This window comes from Pyrgilauda ruficollis, unplaced genomic scaffold (genome assembly GCF_017590135.1).
Source record: "Pyrgilauda ruficollis isolate IOZ18807 unplaced genomic scaffold, ASM1759013v1 scaffold81, whole genome shotgun sequence".
In the NCBI taxonomy this organism is placed as follows: Eukaryota; Metazoa; Chordata; class Aves; order Passeriformes; family Passeridae; genus Pyrgilauda; species Pyrgilauda ruficollis.
The window spans coordinates 848,932-867,807 of NW_024530044.1; the positions used below are offsets into that span (position 1 = coordinate 848,932).

An 18,876-nucleotide genomic window follows, 5' to 3' on the forward strand; every position below is an offset into this window, starting at 1 on the left:
CAAAGGGTGTGCAAGAGGGAGCTGCAGGACTATTCAAAAGGAAAGGGTCTTTTATTCTCTTTTGCAATGTGGAACCAAGTAAATAGTCTTGTAAGTATGTTTTTCATACTTAATAACCTCCAGGGCTCCTGGTTTGTATCATACCCAGGCTAACGTGCACACAAGCACCTGCAGAAGGCGACTGTAAAACTTTATCCTGAGGTTGCCCCAGGCTAAAAGGCATTAGAACAGACACTGATGGGAAGCATCATGCATGTTCTGGCTTTTTCTGGTTTTTCCCTAGAACAGTCTTTGCAAATCATGAAAACAGAAGAAATTGCATTTGCTGAGAAGAACAGGCATGGGGCAGAAAGTCATTTATCATTTGTATTGATTTTTTTTTGTATTTTTTGATATTTTTAGTAAAATTGATAAGTTCATTGATCTATTTTGTACTGCAATGCCCAATTTAACTTGGAAGATGAACCCCAACAGCAGTGCAGTTCTCTGTAGCTTGTGCACATGCAAGATTTTAGAAATGTTAACCATTATAAGAATATTGATTAAAATTATCCTCAGAAATTTGTTCTGTGCTGTGCCTGTATTTAAGAAATGTCTTTTTTTCCTTTCAGAAATTCAGCTAAAAGTATAGAAGAGCTGAATCTGGAGATCTGCACTAGCTGAACAGTGGCAAAGGACTAAACAATTTGCAGTGTAATACTGCAGAATGTTGTAATGTTTCATTTCCTGGTGGCACAATTCTGTTTCCGAATGTACCAAGAGTTTGATGGGAATGCCAGTTATATTTCTGAGGAATAATGGTGAGTGTCATCTGGCTGGTGAGGATAGAGTTTGAAGTACCTGACAATCCCCACAAACTGTAATTCCCAAGGACACTTGTGGCACTGGATCAGGACCAGTGCTCATGATTATTCTGATCATGTATTTATTTTGCATTTTTATAAAATATTTTCTCATCCTTGTGTTGTAGTTTCCTGTTTGATTAACATAAGGATGGCACTTGATAAAGTTCTCAGACCTCTGTAGATGGTAAATGTGTGCAGTAACTGGTTATTTGAAATTTCATTGTTCTTCCAAAGGAAAAATCTTTCCTTTCTGAGTAGTTAAAATGGTCATGGCGATACCTTGGGAGCTGGAAAATTCATGGTATGCAGTGGTTTAGTCTAAAATGGCAAAATATGGAGATGCACAGGAAGGCAGCTTATGGGAAACATAGTACAATAACAACCCTGACCTCCTGGCCTCTAGAAATTAGGAACTGCAATTCCTAAATCAAAACCAGCATCAGAAGTTCTGGGAATGGAAACAGGCTTAATTCTCTGTAGTGCAAAGGACCCAAGCTCTCTGTAACAACGGGTCAGGCTTTCAGTCCTGTGTACGTATCCGCTTGTTTCGTGCATTCCCAAGAGCTGTGTGCTCTCCTGGCCTTGGGAACGAGCAGAATCCAGTGGGGCAGATGCAGGATCAGTGGCAGGGGACTGGCACTCTTTCCATGCTGGTGGGATGCAGAGTTGCCCTGTAGAAGGGGGATTTGTGTAGTCCTCTCTTCCCAGCAGGGTATCTCTTTGCAGTCAAGACTCTGCTTCTCTCCTGTAATGCCAACTGAACTGGTTGAATACTGCCATTCTGTAAACATCAGGAAAGAGTCACCCACACCAGATCTCTAACCTTGCAATAGTTACTCATCAGGCATAGTGGCAGTCACCAAGAGATTCTTTCTACTGCTCCTTCTTTTTATTTTCTGCAAGATTTCTTCACTAGTGTGGGTCCTGGAGCTTGACTGATCTCTAGCAAGAGTTTGGTGGAGTATCCCTTTGAGGACAGGTATTCTGCTGGTCTGGGAAGGTGGGATGGGATGTGTCTTCATTTAAGTCATGCTCTCAATTCTTTGCTCTCAAAATCATGACTATGGTATTCTTCTGTAATCACAATGTTGGCCTTATAGTGTTGTTTTTCATTGTAATCATAGCAGCCTATTCACTGTTCTGCCATTTCAAAAAAAAAAAAAAAAAGACATTTTATACCATTCAAATAAGGATTTAATTAATTGGAGGAGGCACTTTTCTGAATTTTCCATGTGTGTAGAAAATGATGTGCTCAGAAGAATACATTCTTGTATTAGGAGTAAGAAGATTTCACACCTCAAAGCTGTTTATTGGAAAAAAGTTATATTGTTCCAATTAAAAAGCATGTTTCTCCTATTATATTTATTTCTATTTTCCATGAGACACAATTTTTACGAAAGGAGATAGAAAACATTCCTTGTCTTTAAGAAACAAAGAGCAGTGGATCTTGTATGAGCCATAACAATTTTCTGATTCACAGAAAAGTTTGAATCCAATTTACATAAGGGTTTCAAGCAAAAATTTAAAAATAATTATGTTATTGCCACTCTTCATGGCACAGAGTCTGCAGGGATGAAAATGAATGAATGTTTGGTATTTTCATTTGGTTCTCCAGATGATTCTTCCTAATTATTCAACTTGGTCACCAGAGCCTACCACAACTTTCTTGCTACTACTTTGGGGACAGGGGTGGCTGTTGGGTTGTGGTACTTTCCTATCTTTTCCTTTCCTATAATAGCCCAGACAGTTCTACTGACATACAGTTGATCTGTTTGAAATAGGGTTTTGTGTTCTGTAATATTAAGATAAAACCTGCAAGCTGGTGTAAAGCTTAACCATAAAATCAGTTCAAATCAGTAGCATAGCTACATACCTATTTATATTTCTTTAATATCTTCTTTATATGCCATTACAATTGATGTTGTTGGTATAGACTTTGAGACTCTCGAATACCAGATGGTGATGTAATGTTCTTAGGACAGGATTCATCTTGAAAGGAAAGATGTTTTAAAAGCTGCTTTTGAAAAGCAGAACAGATCAACCCATATACCTAAATTAGGGTCCCACGTTGTTGCCCCATGCATGACGTGAGTTCATAAGTGGCAGTAGTTTCCAACAGCAGAGGTATAGTGGGCTCTGTGACAGGATACTGGAGTTAAAGCAGAGGAAAGAATGTGAGAAGGTCACAGATCAGGAAAAAATCCCATAAAATACACGCCGAGAGAATCCTCGCTGTCAGCCCTCTGCGCTGTCCACCCACCAGTGTAAGCAGCAGCAGGGCTGGCCCCAGTGTGGTACACTTCCCCACTTTCCAGAAAAGCAGCTGGATGCTGTTTCTCCTTTCTAGGAAATCAGTGTGCACTTTGGGACATGTGGAACACTTACAGTCCAGCAGAGAACGTCATACCTGCCTTATACCATCAAAACTGGGCTGACTCTATTCCTGCTATTTCTTTTCTTTTCAAAAACTGGGATTTCATTTTTAGTGGAAGACTCTTGTATTGTAATGGTCTCTGACCTTCTTGTAGATCTCCAGTGGCCTTCATTTAGAAAAGGTTGTGGTTTTTTTCAAGATTTCCTTTTTTTTTGGCCTTGGTAATTTTTTTTGCTTCCCAGCCCATTAATGTTGAACAGATCAAGAGTTAAAACACTTAATCCTGTGTTCTTCTCTTTTCTGTTTTTTCTAATGGATGAGTCATAGTACGGATGGTCTTTTGTTATTCTTTAGTAAATTCAAACAAGATTATTTATTCCCTCATTAGAAAAACAATAAATCAGCAAACAGAAAAATGTGAAACAATGACTCTAAAATATATTTGCCATATTTTAAAGTTATTCATTTGTTTTTTGGTTTTTGTTGGGTTTTTTTTTTTTTTTTTTTTTTGTTTGTTTGTTTTTTTTTTATTTCAAAGGGATGAACAATAAAAAGTGCTCCTAAAATCTTCTGGATTGCTATTTCTGAAGCCTGGAACCTTTTGATGATGAGGTACCATAGGAACCAATAGCTGAAGTACAATAAACCTGGGCACTTCTGGGACCCACATGTGCTGTCTGGAGCAATGGTGATTTGAGCAGAGCCAACAAGTGGAAGTGATCTGCATGATGTACCTCCACTTTCTACACCAGCCCCAAGGTCAAAAGGATATCCTGCTTTTTATGATAATTCATTCTTGGACTTCTTTTCTGATGAATTTAACACATTTTTTTGTTACTTAGAGATATATCAAAATATTATTTCTTTCGTGATTGTATAAAATTAAGCATACACACAGATTCAGAGCCAAGTTTATTCTTAAATTTATAAATATTTTCTGCCATCCTATATTATCTTGATGTCCAACAACCACAAACTGCAGAGCACAAAAGCCTTTATGAGACACTCTCCTGACAGAAAATCTTGTAGCCTTTTCATCAAATACTTCCTTAGGTGCACAGGACTGTGCTATTTCTTTAATAAGAGAAGATCTGGGGTTTTTTCAGTTGCCAAGTGGAAATCTGGATTGGAGAGGAGAAGAAAGGATTCCTTTCAAAATAATTTTGACACCTCGGTGAAAAGGAGGAGCATTCTTACAAAGGCGTGGAGCCAAAGTTCTGAATTAACAGATTCCATCCCTGGAGACAGAGGAAGGTGCGTGCTCAGTACAGAGAAACCCCACCCTGGCCATGGATGTCAAATTCCCCAGCACTCAGTACACCCAAAGGTCATTAAACTGCTTTGGCTTCTGTCCCTCCTGCTGGGAAGAGAAAATGCTGTGGGTGCTGTCTCTGCTTCACCCGTATGCAGTCATAATGTTGGCTCTGCCTTAAGAGACTTCACAGCTGTGCTGTAACACAGTTAGTTCCCAGCATGACTCAGATGAAGGATTTTATTTAATCTGCACAGGACTTTGGAAAAAAAAAAAAAAAGAGAGAGAATTTTAGTTTGTGGAAACCTTGAGAATGTGCAAAGCTGGAAAAAGAGGACATGAGAACAAGAGGCTGGGTCTCAAAACTTGATTTCCCATTGTCTTAGAATAAAATTTCAGTGAAAATGGAAAGATGGGAGAAGAATGAAACCATTTCATTGCTTTGGCTGCCTTCATTCCTGTAATAGTCCATTAGGGCATCAGTCATAGTTTGCATTGCTTTTAGCTCACGAACAGGAATTGTTGAGAAGTATGTGGCTGTGTTTTGGGGTTTTTGTTGTTTAGTGGCTCTAAACTCAGTTTTTCTTGTAGTGTCTTTCCCCCACTGTGCTTTCTGTCACTGTTTGCACTATTCACAGTGCTTTATTTATGTGAAACTGTACATGCCTTTTAAAATTTGGAGATTCTTTACTATCATTACAATCCACACAGAACAAAAACCAAACCAAAACAAAACAAAACAAAAAAAACCAAAAACAAACAAACAAAAAAAAAAACCACTATCTTGTTGCTGGCATAGGAGTTATTGCAATGCCAAAATTTGAAGATTCTTAGTTCAGATTAAGCTCTCAGAAACAAGGAATATTTATCAACTGATTCTACAGGCCAGAACTTCGGGAACTTTTAAAGCAACACTCATATAATTTGCTGACTTAAGGACTGAATATTTGGCAGGGTGGATAAGAGGTCACTTGATATATATGTAAAAGCAAATCTCTCATTTGTCTTTCTTAAGCAGAATGTCACTAACCACAATAGTCAAACAAGCACAATATTGCATGAATATTCCAGCATTTAATTAAGAGGTAGTTTTGATCTATACATCTTTTATGGTATCTACCATAGAGCACAATTACATTCAATAACTTATGAGCAATTGCTTCAGGTTCCTCCATCAAAGATGCACCAATTTTGATATGAGTACCTTTTCCAGTTTAGTCCAGATGCCTAGACATTGCACCTACAGGAAGATGAGTATTAAACAAGAGCTACCTACCAAATAATCCAAAATTTCCTGCAAGACTCAAGAACCTGTTTTTTAGGGGGGCTGTTTCTGTGCAGAGGATATGAAAAGGGAGATTTTGAACACAAAGTGTGCAGAGGATGTTCAAGGAATATTGCTGTGCCACAGCCTCCTCAGGCCATGTAAGTAAAATGGTGAATGCTACTCAAAAGAATTTGACTTGTGACAGTAAGTGGCAATTGCCAGAATGTTTTACACTAGAGTTATGAAATCAATTCTACAACCACTATTATGTGAAGGTAACACTGATGAGGATTTTTTACATAGCTGAGCATTGATGTGCATCGTTCCTTGAACCACAGCAAATACACTGCAGAACCCAAGTAAGGGTTATTGTTTTTATGGGATGCAGTCATTAAGATATATGGTTTATGCTTCTACACAGAAACCCCAGGATTCATTTCTGTACAAATTCAAGCACACATGTTGATACTCCCATGCCTATGGCAAATAGTAGGTGTTATGGATAAATTTGGGTTCATAATCCAGCTATAGAATAGCATAATATTTAAGGTGGACAATTCAGAAAAGTTAGAATATAAATTTTTCTCAGACAAGTGTTGTAGTGTAAAAACTGAAGGTGAGCATTAGTGAAAATAAGGGAGTCATCAAGGGTGTTCTTTTTTTAAAAAGCTTAGATTTAAGAAATTTAGAGAAATATTTATTTTTGTCAAACAGGCTAAAAAATTTGCAGAACTCAATGTGAAATTGTCTTTAAGTCAAAGACCTTGAAGGAATTATTTTTCCTCAAATGTGAACACTTACCAAGTAACAGTCATTAGGCCTCATTAAAATTAAACAATTAATGTGGCAAACACAGACATTGTTACAGAAAATTGACCTGCATGCCTTCTTGATGACAGTTAATTCAGTTTCATTCTCTTTCTATTGCTGAGAATGGTTTTTATTCAGGGTTTGATCTCTTTGTACATTTCTGTTGAAGAGACGCAAACAAATCCAGGTTCTTGGATTTTTTTCTTGTTCTATCTTATGTTCTAAGCATAACTCCAGAAGAGGAGAAAACCTTATACCCTTGCATAAAAATGTGAAGCATTTGTTGTATTATATTCTAGGATGGCTCAACAGGAGCTGGTTATCTGTTTGTTGACTGTAGCTACTTGAATGCTATAAACCAAATAACCTAACCTGTTAAGTGATATGATCCTGGTTATGAAAACCCAAACCTGCAGGAAAAAGTTCTGCCAATGCATCAGAGACAGTATGGAGTATGGAGCATTGGGAGATCCAGGAAAAATAAATGTGGTGTGTAATTCCTTTGGAATGGATCAAGGCATTCATACCTTGTAAACATTTAAGACACAGAAGAAATGCTCAGCATATGTTAAAAGCGACATCAAATTATTTAAGACCTCTTCACACTTGCTTCAACCTGCTCCACCTCAGGTGACCCCAGCAGAAGAGGGTGTTTCAGTTTAAGTGCAAATTTATTTCAGACAAATAGATTTTGCAATGAGATCCAGCACCTACTAGATTAAACTTCAGGCTGCTCTTATTTTGTGATGCATACAGAGATATGGGGCCCTTTTTTGGATGACAGTTCACGGCACTCACGAATTATTGAGAGGAGAGACGGTTCCCTGGGTCACTGGAATCTCAGCAACACTTGAGAACAAATGAGTGAGCACTTCTGCAGGACATGACCTGGATCAGATTGATTGACTGAGAGCAGCAATTGGTTTGATCATTGTTCGAGCAGAGGTGTCCACTGTGGCAGCCTTCAGCATTCACTTGGGGTCTTTTAAGGCTACATTCCCAGCAAAATTAGATTCATAACAAAACCTGCTCAAAACATCTGATTTGTGTGTTCTGATCTTATTCTCAGTGAAGTTTTTTTGTGTGGAATAAAGAAATAGCTAGGTTTAAAAGGCATTAGGAGTCTCAAGATTTCTTTTCTTCTTTTTTTTTTTTTGTCCTCTCTACCTTCTTGTTTGAGGAGCAAACATACAAAAAAAATGTTCTGCATTCCTTTCAGATGTTGTAATGACAGCATCAAACTGAATTACTTGAAAATATATAGTTTGAGAGATTAATGCTTGTGATTTGTAATCTTGTTCTCTTCATAATTTGTTTTAATGTTTGCTTTCTCCCCAGGTAACACAAAATCACATTGTGAGGAAATGGTGAGAAAAGCCCTGGAAAAGAAATGTGATTTTCAGAACTTCCTTACCTTAACTCTGATTGTTCATTAGCAGAAATACCCAGGTTTGCTCCTCCACTTCTGGGATTCTTTCAGTCTGTGCAGCTACACCTCCACTTGCCTTTTATCTTTGTTAGGGAGCACTAAGAACTAAAAATCCTCTTGGGGTTTTACCCATTGACTCCTAATTAACACGAAAAAATGCTTTACCCCGGCTGCTTTGGCATGGGGCTTTCTTTTCACGTGCATATATGTCACATAAAATGCACACTAACTCTTCATATACAGTGTCAGCATGCATTCCATACGCACACAAAAGTTCCAGATGTGCTGTGTATCTTATTTAGTTGACTTTAGTCTTCTGTAAAGCCAAAAGAAATATTAATCATTCATTTACTGTTAGGGGATGGGTCTTCTTCTCATGTTTCAGTAAAGGGGGTGGAAAAGAAAAGTAAGCCAATTTTTTTCCTATTTAAGGCCAAAGCTGGGGAATGCTTGTGGCTGAGTTCTGTACATGGCCCGGTGCTGGAAGGGCAGGGAACAACCGATGTTGCTATTTTGAACAGATTTTTTTTCTTCCCCCCCCATTTTTATTTTTGCACAGAGAGTCTCATGTCTAATATTTAGACATGATGAGCTCTGTGCAAAAAGTAACTTTGCTCATTCTTGCCGTGTTTCAACCCTCAGTTATTTTGGCACAACAAGTCGGTGAGTAATTCAAGCTTCTTATGATTTCATGTTTTTTATTTTATTTTTATTTTTACCAATAATTTTAATAGCTTGTCAGAAGTGTGTATGCACGAATCTCACCAGAACACTTTTCCTTCACTAATTCAGCAGTCAGATATTTAATGGTGAAGCTGAAAGCTGCAGGGATTTGCAGTATCATCCCAAAGGTTTTTCTTTGCTTTGCTTTCTTTAAAGTTAGAAGGACTGTACAGTGCTGTCTGCCTTGGCTGCATTTGTTCTTGTTCTTACTTGTTTTCCTGCTACAGACACTGAGGAGATTCTAAGCTATTTCTTTTAACTCTTGGAATAACATTATAACTGTTAGCTCCGTGCTGCTTGGAAGCAGCTTTTTTTCACAAGGAATAAGTCTTTGCTTCCAGCTATTTTATTTGGAGTTCTCCTTTGTACTTGTTTGTCTTGCACTGGCAGCGTGGGTGTTTCTTTCAACAATTTGCGTGCAGAAAAAAAAAGTCTTAAAATTCTGAATGGTTTTGTTGAAGGAGTTTTTTAAGAGTGATATATGAAAATATGTCAGCTTACAAAATTTTTACTTCGGCATAGAACAGGAGGGTGAATTAATTCCCTCAGCTGCAATAGTTTGAATCGGGCATCTGCAGGCTGTTTCAGCCCTTCATGAGACTGATTAGCAGTTGATGGTATGTGGAAGTCCATGTGAGTGTGTGTGTGCATGTTTACAGAGCGCAAGAACACCAAAAAACAACTGAACATGGAATTCAGAGGGGAGAGAAGTACTTTGTACACAAGAATTCAACCTAGAGTGAAGATAAGTGTGGTATGAGTATTTAAGTTAAACAGATGACATTCCACAAGTACAGCTGACCTTTTTTGGATGTGCTCAGTTCCTGCTTGCCAGATATTGTAAACCAGTCCTTCCTTAAGATAAAACACTTTTCTCTCTTGCAAATGTGAAAGATCAGCAATGTATTTATTCCCACAGAGAGGCAAGGAATAACCTTACAATTAACTCAATAAGCGGCAGCCAAAGAAACTGTAGTGCTGTAAAGGAAAGCCAAATGTCTTTAAAATCCCACCCTACACTACTCTGTATGTCACACATCATGAAAAAATTACTTGAGCCAGCTCATGGCAAACCCATCTGTCTCACCATACCTGGACAGGGACCTCTGCCGAGGGGTGAGTGAGTCCACCAGGAGCAGCCTGTTGGCACTGGAGCACTTGGAACTCAGGAGGATCTGTGCATGAGCAGAGCAGACAACAGCCTCTGCAGCACCAGCCCCCCTCACCTAGCACAGACACATGCTAAGCCTAAGTGTCTATTAAATAAAACTCCAACCAATGCATATATTCTGTAGAGAGTAAACAGAATTTACTGTGAATGGATCCTTTTCTGTTTCTGCTTTGCCGTATACAAACTCTCTCTCCAATAATGAGTAAAGATTATAAAATGCAGTGATTATAAAATTTGAGCAAATATGTGCTGTGAGTTTTCTCTGCTTACAGCAGCAGACAATATATATATTGTTTATATTTAACATGCAGTAAGTGTTCTTTTATATACCTGTGTCTATCATCAGAGGGATAAGCACTAAGAGAGAATCCAAAATAAAGAGAAGGAACATCAATTTTGTTTTTCTCCATAAACAAACCCCTCCTGAGTGCCAGGTCTCCTTCCCTCACTCTAGTCATATCCCTGGACATTTCTGAGGTGCAACATATATTTGACTTAATAAATAGTAAATTTTGGGTAGAAGAACAATATACAAATGAAGTGTGAATGAGTATTCTCATTTCTCTGCCACATTCCTGTTTCATGGTGTTGTAACATTTCCTTTCTGGGCTAACTTCCATACTATTTACAGGGATGAGGTTACACAGAGAGACTGATAAATCACTAGTTATCCCTTAAAAATTGGATTCTCTCCTCACTTTAGAATGTTTCTTTCCACACATTTGAATATGCTTTTCTCACAGAAAATAATAATTGAAGGAGGTTGATTATTCATATCACTAATTCATGTGCAGGGCAGGGAATGCACTGGGAAACCAAATTTTCCACAACTGAAAAGAGAATTTCCAGACATGCTGAAATGCTCTCTCTTGTCAAGAAAAATGTTTATATGGTTAGTATCAAATGTAAGTCAATACAAAATTTTCCTTAGGAAAGCCTGCCAGGAGACAAGATTTGGCAAAATATTAAGGAAACTGCTCAGTATACACTGAGTTTAGGGTAGTCAGATGTACCCCTGGGCTATGTGTTTCTTTGTCTTGCTGTAATAGCTTGGAATGGAGATTTGTGTACAGCCTCAGGCTAAACTTCTTCTAGAGCTTGGGATCTGGATACTGTGCAGCAAGGAATATTCTGTGAACTCAAAAGCTGTATGTCCTTGTAATCCACCAGGATGTTTTTAGCCTGGAGGTAAAATCACCTTGACACAATCCAGGTTTTCTGATGTGTGTCAGGGCTTTCCAGCCCTGCCCATATCCAAGATAAGATGCCCCCTGATGGCTGACAGGACACAAAGCCAGCACTTCGGATGCAGCAGATGATTCAGAGTCCAGCAATGTACATTGGGTTCCACCCTTTGAAGGCACCTTTACATCCTGCATATTAAACTACTCAAAAGTGTAAGATATTAAGAATGATAAGTGTAAGATACTAGGAATGCTTCTTTAGGAAAGAAATCCATTCTCCACCCAAGTTGTGAAAGCATTTGCTAAGCCTTGCAGCCTGCATCATCCCATTTATCTTGAGTTTGTAGAGGCAATCAATGACAGCTACTTCCAGAAGACAGAATAAGTTTTAGCTAGCCAGACTGGAGGTATTTGGCAGTTTCCACTGCCTACAAAGGAAGCGCATCCACAGTGCCCTCACATTAGTGCCAAAAGGGAAGTCAGATGGATTTGGGCCTGTCTCAGCTGCATCTGTGATGCTTAAAGGACACCTCAGTGAGCCAGAGCAGGATACTTCTCCTAGGTACACCCCAGTCCTTGAGGAACTTCACTGAGGTCATTAGGAAAACTCTACTGCTCTGAAAGCAGTGTGGCAGCAATGCCAGAAACCCTTCAGTACTATTACAAGTCATTTTTTGCTCTAAGGTAATTTAGTGTTTTCCTTGTAATGCAAGTATTATCTTGGATGTTTGGTCAGGAAACTCATTTCTGAGGTAATGGCTGAATGCTAAAATCTCTCTGACAAGACTTATTGTCCTTTCATATTACTTTCAGTTGCAAATTGCAGTTTTAAAATGATATATAACCATTACATGTAGGTTTCAAGAGGCAGCATGAAAATGACTTTTCCTGCTGAGCACCCATTTCTGATCCCAGAGAAAAGAATGATATTTTAGGAAAACTTGTAAGCAGCTGATTTGGCCATTTTGCTTTCTTTTTTTATTAACTGAGAAGGGTTGGATAGCATGTGAAGTGGATGGGTACTATAGAGATGTAGTTTATTTGTGAGATTGCCAGACTGTCATGTTTAGCAGTTAGCTGTATGGAACACTGTACACATGTGCTCTTTGTTGATAAATTTCCAGTTTAAGGGTAATGCTAACAACAGAACTATCTCTCCTCAAAGGTTTTGGTAACTCAGAAAGGTTTCCCCCCAGAATTTTGACAGTAAAACCAGATGATGCACATCTGTGTGCCAAGAGATAATTAACCATCGTAAGTAACCTGGACTAGGCGAAGTAATGAAATATCTGGGGTCTACTCCTCTTCTTCCATTTTTCCTAGCTATTTTTTACCAAGCACATAGTAGACAAGGTTATGCTTAGGAAAATTGAAACATTCCTTTCTGGTCTGGAAAAATCATGCTAAATGAAAGCCTGGGGAATCCACCTCCTCCAAACATTATATATATGTTCTTGGAAATATGACAAATTTCATAAACACATTTTATATCACACACCCCTGGAACACATTAGCCTCCGGAAAATGAGACTATTATATAACCCTTTCATTATTTTCCAGATTTGTTTTTGACTTGAGACCAAATCACCAAATCTACACAGACTGATTTTTCTGAAAGAGGAGGTGGAGTTGGAAACATCCACTGCTTTATTACAGGGGGAAGAGGCAGAGGTAGAAGGGTGTTGTTGCTGGCACAAACCTCACTGTTGATGCCTCAGTCAGAGTCATTATGTTTGCTCTCCTCTTAGTGCTGCAGATTACAAGCAGATCCTATTTCCTCTTCCAGCTTCTGCCAAAGTGTTGAGGTTTGAAATAAGCAGCCAGGTGTCACTTGCAAACTCTGCTGATGCCAGCCTTACACAACAGCTTCGGGAGAGTTGTAATGAATGCTGCTTAAAAAAAAAAAAAAAAAAAAAAAAAAAAAAAAAAAAAAAAAAAAAAAAAAAAAAACCCCCTTTTTAAAAAAAAAAAAAAAATTACCGTCACTTTTTTGTTCCACAGGCTAGCTGAGAAACCAGACTGACACTGTTCCATTATTCATTGTCCCAGTTATGTGCTAGTGTTGTTCACACCTTGTTTTAATGAGAAATCTGCAGAAAATGGGACATACCTGCCCTCCTAATTGGAACAGCATAATGAGGGTTGGTAATGGAAGAGATGCAGAGCAGCATTTAGCATTTGAGGTTAAAAGCAACCTCTTCAGAGTTGAAAGGTTCAGCCTACCAGGAAGGGCAAACAATAACAAAGTGCACTTTCCCAGGCTAGCGGGCACCTGGAGCACTGTATCACTCTTGATGTTTCTGTGGTAGGTTCCTAGTCTGCTGAAGAGCACAAGCAACAGCTGCTGTAAGAGTTGCAATATTTAATTTGTTGGTTTGGAGTAATAACTTGTCAAAGCTCACAGAATTAGGTATTTGTGCAATGGTCATACCATTTGTACTGCAGATTATGCTGTCCTTTAGTCATGCTTGTTTAAGAAACTGGGCAAAAGATCTCAGTTGAGAAAAGGGGAATTGTTGGCAATGGAAAAGATATGTTGTTAACAAATAGGGGGGTTTATAGTCTTGAAGTAACTGGATTAGAATCCTACACCATTGCATGATGAAGCACAGTTCAATTTATTATTTGCAGCACCAAAAAAAAAAAAAAAAACAGACTTGAGAAAGGTATAATAAAATCTGTTGTGATTCAACATTGCTACTGTTAGCTCATTCTCTATGTTGTAGCCTGGTAAATTGTAGATTACATGACTTTAACGTGGTTTAGAGTTCAGCATATACCGCCAATTGCCTATAATTTTGAGACATTCTGATTTTGGTTTTTGGCAGATGATAAATAACCTGCAACCCTAAATGGAACAAAAATTTTAGGGTCATCATTTACCTGCTGCAATACTTTGCCAGCCTACCACTGCTTCTATATATCCGTGGTGATACACATTGTACAGAAGGAGAACTGGACACAGATGTGATTCCTGCTCCAGGCGGGGTACAAGTGTTATTTTACTTCTGTAACTTCAGGTCAGGCTGTTGAGGGCAGCATGGCTGGGTGAAGAGCAGGCTGCAGCCCTGGCTCTCAGCCCATCTGCATCCCAGGGGATGCTGTGGATTCCTCCTTGAAATCTGGCTCTCTGAAGCCTTGCTTGTCACAGCAGTGGTGTCTCTGTGGTAGAGGTGCTGTGCGGGGGCTCGCTGCTGGCAGCTTCCCACAGCCTTGGTGACTGCTGCAGGACAATTATTTCTCTAGGGATTTTCTTCCACTCAGTCTTTTGATGCACAGGGTTCATGAAGCTTTCTGCTCTGTCCTCTCTGTGGCTTCCTTGACAGGAGACGTTTTGTCACTGGAAAAATCTGTAAGGAATTCCCACAGAATTTCCTGATTTTTCTCCATTCAAGACAGTCAGACTTTGCTTCAGGGAAATAAAATTTACATATTTATATGTGGTGGCCATGCCATTAATTTCTCACATAGCTTTGAGATTGTATTTAAAAAAAAATTCAAATATTAACCCTTGCATTGCTTCTGACTATGGTTAATCAAGAGAGAACCTCCAAGTAAAAAATTACGAATTACTGGGATCAGAACGTCTCTCCTGTAAGTACAAGAGAGACAGGGGGAGGTCTGCTAACTCTGTCTTAAATGCTGGAAATGTGCAAGGAGGAATGAGATCCACCATTGGCTGTAGAGTAGTTCATCTTTCACAAATAGGTATAGTACGTTGTATTTTTCATTCATATTTTCAAGCAGTCATTACTTTTTCTCGTCTTCTCTTTTATAGGAAAGGTTCTTTGAATTTTGATTAGAGGAAACTTAACCTACTTCCAACCACTGTTTCTCTTTATTTATTTTCACTTCAGAGCCAATCTTGTCTCTGAGTTTGCAAAGTGGAAGCCTCTGCCTGTTTCATGTCAACATGACAATGGAAAACATGATATAACCCCCTCCAACAACAACCGTTTGTTGGCTTTAGTTTGGATAAACTTCAGCTCTGGGACTTCTGGCTTTGTTTAGTTTAGCAGAGGAGATTCCTTTCAGATTAGCTCAGAGACTACTTCCATTTTGCCCCATTTATGTCAAACCCTTCATTTAAACACAAACTATCAGAATGAGAATGAAAATGGTACCTCCTTTAACAATGTCTGCACATTTTTGTCTTGCTTTGATTCACATAAGTACTCCATGAAGAGATATCTGCCAAGAAGGAGAAAGCATGCACCGGAATTTGAACAGGAAGAATGTGAGGGTAATGAAAATGTATGTATTTCAAGGCTGAATGTGTTTTTTTGTTTTGAAAGGCTAGGCCTTCTCCTACAGCTAAAAGGGCACCCAAATGACTGTTAAGAAATGAGGGATGTGACTTGTAGATTTAAGACTTTATCAGAGTTTGGCCTTCAGCAAAATGCAAAGTTATCTGCAGCCACTGGAGACGCATCCCTTTCTGCTGCTGGATTTATCTTTCAAGTCGCTGTGCATCCCACCCTGGAGGGTGGCACAGGCACCTCTGCTCTCCCATCAGGTGAAACCTTTCCTCCTGAATGCAAACCTTTCTTGGGCTGCTTGGGCAGCTTCAGGCACTCCTTTATTCCCAACTCCAGCACCGCAAAGGGCAGCAGAATCACAGGAATAACCCAGGCACGTTTTGCAGCAGTAGATATGAAAGGATGATCTTTGTCTGGAAAGTACTTCCCACAGCAATTCAGCTCTGGCAGTTCTTGGAAAACTCCTGGACATAATCAGTTCCCACTGAAGCTCCCTGCAGTTCATGCCCAGTGACCAGTCGATGCATTAGAAGGCAGTCTGTGGCAAACATCTTTTTTTCTCTCTTCCTTCCCTTTGTGCTACTTCTTCTCTTTTCCTTCTTTCCATTTTCTTTTAGGAAAATAAGCAAGAACAAAATTGCATCTTTTTTTTCAAACAGATGAGACAGAAATAATTGCTCATCCAAACAGAGTTAATGGGAAATATGGGAAGCATTGCTCATTGTTCCTTTGATGTCCACTGTAATTGCCATGCTGAGCATCAAAGGAGAATAAACTACATTCCCCATGCTTTCCTTCAGCTATAAGCAGCAAAAATAGGATTCATATTTTCTTGGAAAACACTTTTATGTTCATGAGAGCCTCTTTTTAAAAAAAAAAAAAAAGAAAAAAAAAAAACTACAGCTTCTCTGGTTTTGTTTTTTAATCTACTGTATGCTGTTTGCTTGTTTCCCTACAGAGCAGTAGTCATTCTGTGCCAGCTGTTTAAGAGAGGAATGTCCTAGTGAAAGCAAACAATGGGCTGTGTAGTGGGAATTGCAAATCTTTTAAAAGAGTAATTGAAATCTGCTCAGACATTTTGAAGATTCTTTGCACAATATTCTAAGGCTGTTGGTGGCTTAGCTGTTGGCAGGGTGGTCCTCTTTGTAGCTCCCTCTTTTTTTGTATGAACAGAATAGCATTAATATGGAGGACTGGGGCAGGGGGAGAAAGAAGAGAGGTTTGCTAGTCCAACTGATTATTTCTGAGCAGCTGAAGAGAGAAATATTGTTGTAAATGTCTTTCAGTGAAGAATCAAAAAAGTGAATTGTACAGAGCCTTTTCATTTATCAGGTGTTCTCTGGCTCCAGCTCTTCCACTCATACCTTTTAAGGGCTGCAGCAGATAAACTGTGCTGGATCGGGTTGTGTCTGCTGCAGATGTTCCAGCCCTCCTGGGCTATGTGGTGCTGTTTATTCTCACCCTGTGCCAGCTGGGGCTATTGCTGCACTGAGCAGGGAGAGCTAAATGTGTGCCAGGCCTCAGGCAGCCACTTCAGTAGCAAGGCTGCTGACCTCTGATATTAATAAAAAGCCAGCTCTCTGCTTGCAGGCTCTTCACTGCACCAAAAGTGTGAATTTTCACCTCACAAGGGAATTGGTTAGGAAGATCCATAGGTCTTTGTGCTTGAAAAATGGCCAGGCGTAGAACTTGATATTTAAAACTGTTTCCAAAATTAAGTTGTCTTTGGTACCCTGAGAAAACCCTCACAATACTTACTTTAGTAACCCTAGGAGGTTGACAATAAGAGCGTTGTATCCAGTGTACAAATAGCCATTTAATATCCTCTATGAGGCAGATTAAGAAGAATTTCAAATACTGCCATCCATATCCAACAAACTGTCCAAAATGGATGTGGGGTGAATTAGTACAAACTGGAATAAGGAGTGAATGAATACAAACTGTTTTGCAGATAAATCTAGGTTAATGATGCTCTATGCGTTTAGAACCCCACCACAACCTTCTGAATTACAAATACCCTTAATTTATTGGCAACCAAAGATATGATTCTTTTCTTTAGACAGTATGCCAGAGCACTTTAATCCTTCACTGGAATATGAAATGCAAGAACCAAATCCTTCATTTACTTCCAGCTTCTGAAATTACAGGGAAACCAATAAAATCGTGCAGGGACTTAGGCCAGCGCAGAATTTGCCCCCCTGCTGCTTTACTCATCTCAGATGTAAATCCATTATGGCTGTGGAGTTATATTGGGGTGACTTTGTCCAAGGTATCTGAAAATATAAATGATATTACCACATGTATTATACTGCCATTGTAACATTTCCCATCTGCTTCAGCCTCAGGAGAGAAGCATTGAATCAGGCTGATCTCTTCCAAGGCAAACCACAGAAACAGCATTGCATAAATCTGTTCACTCTCTCACAGAGCTGAGGGAAAAGAGAGGTTCGTGTCCCACTTGAAATTTTAATTACCCACCAAAAATTTTTTTAATTACAAATTTAGACAATGCAAAACAAAAGTCATACATTTTTCCCCACACAGTGTTTAGGTGTTATCATGCCAGAAGCTTAAGGCATCGTTAATTAAGTAGTTATTGTTCAGTGTTTAAATGAGATTCTATGTGGACCAAACTTCAACAATTATCAGTTTGCATTTTTTCCCTTTCTCTTATCAGATCAAAAGCTGAACCTCTCTCTCATGATGTTTTGGATCTGTCAGAGTGGTTGGAGAGTCTGGGAAGCCTGTGCACAATGACTTTTCCAGTTTTTTATTTATTCTTCCCAGGACAGACTTATTCAAGAGCTGTCTCAAAGAACCCTCCAATGTTATAAACTCTGCCTGGTCCTAGCTAAAATCAGGAATGCAGAAGTATGTTTTTGAGCTACACCTTGGGACTGATTTTTATTTTTTTTTTTCATTTTTTTAATTTGGCAAAATCTTGTGCTGTATTTTAGTAAATTTTTCTCCTTAATTGATCCTAGTAACATTGAGCTTGAACTATTACTTTCCTTTAAGCAATTAGGTGAACTTCTTATGGAATACATTTGGAAGAGGTCAAGTGTTCAAAACTAGCATTACCTTGACACTTGGATTCTGACTCTAGAAGTCTTCATTGATTACCCAAGGAATGAGCAGGATGCATGTTTAAAGAAACTAATAAATCCATTAAAACATCAGAAATCATATTAGAACTTGAATTTATGTCCATTTTTGCTTCGATTAAGACACAAGTCTTTATGTAAGAATTTGGTATCATTCACTCTAACAATAATAAGTACATTAAAATCATATTTCTGCAGAGTAGTATTAGAATTTATGCCAGCACTACAACTAAATAGCCACAAATTAAATTCTTGCAGCCTGTTGCTTATTTCTAGCATGGCACCACATGGCACAAAAGGTGATGGGCCAAAAAATATTGTTATGTAGGAACAGAGGGGATGGAAAAATCTCATAGGCATTTTACCAGTAATTGAAGAGTAGCTGAAGTATGATGCAATGGTCCCTCTAAAAGGCTTTGACTGCACTGAATTATGATGAAATGCCTTCTTACTTTGTG

At 38.8% G+C, this 18,876-nt stretch overlaps 1 protein-coding gene across 1 annotated transcript in view; it reads left to right on the forward strand.

Moving 5' to 3' along the window:
• Positions 1-8,463: 8,463 nt before the first annotated feature.
• Positions 8,464-18,876, forward strand: part of COL3A1 (collagen type III alpha 1 chain) — a 48,444-nt gene continuing 38,031 nt past the window's right edge. Inside the window, exon 1 of the mRNA XM_041487620.1 lies at positions 8,464-8,640. Within this exon, the coding sequence (XP_041343554.1) occupies positions 8,562-8,640 (79 nt within the window). The 5' untranslated portion in view covers positions 8,464-8,561. The remainder of the gene's footprint in view (positions 8,641-18,876) is intronic.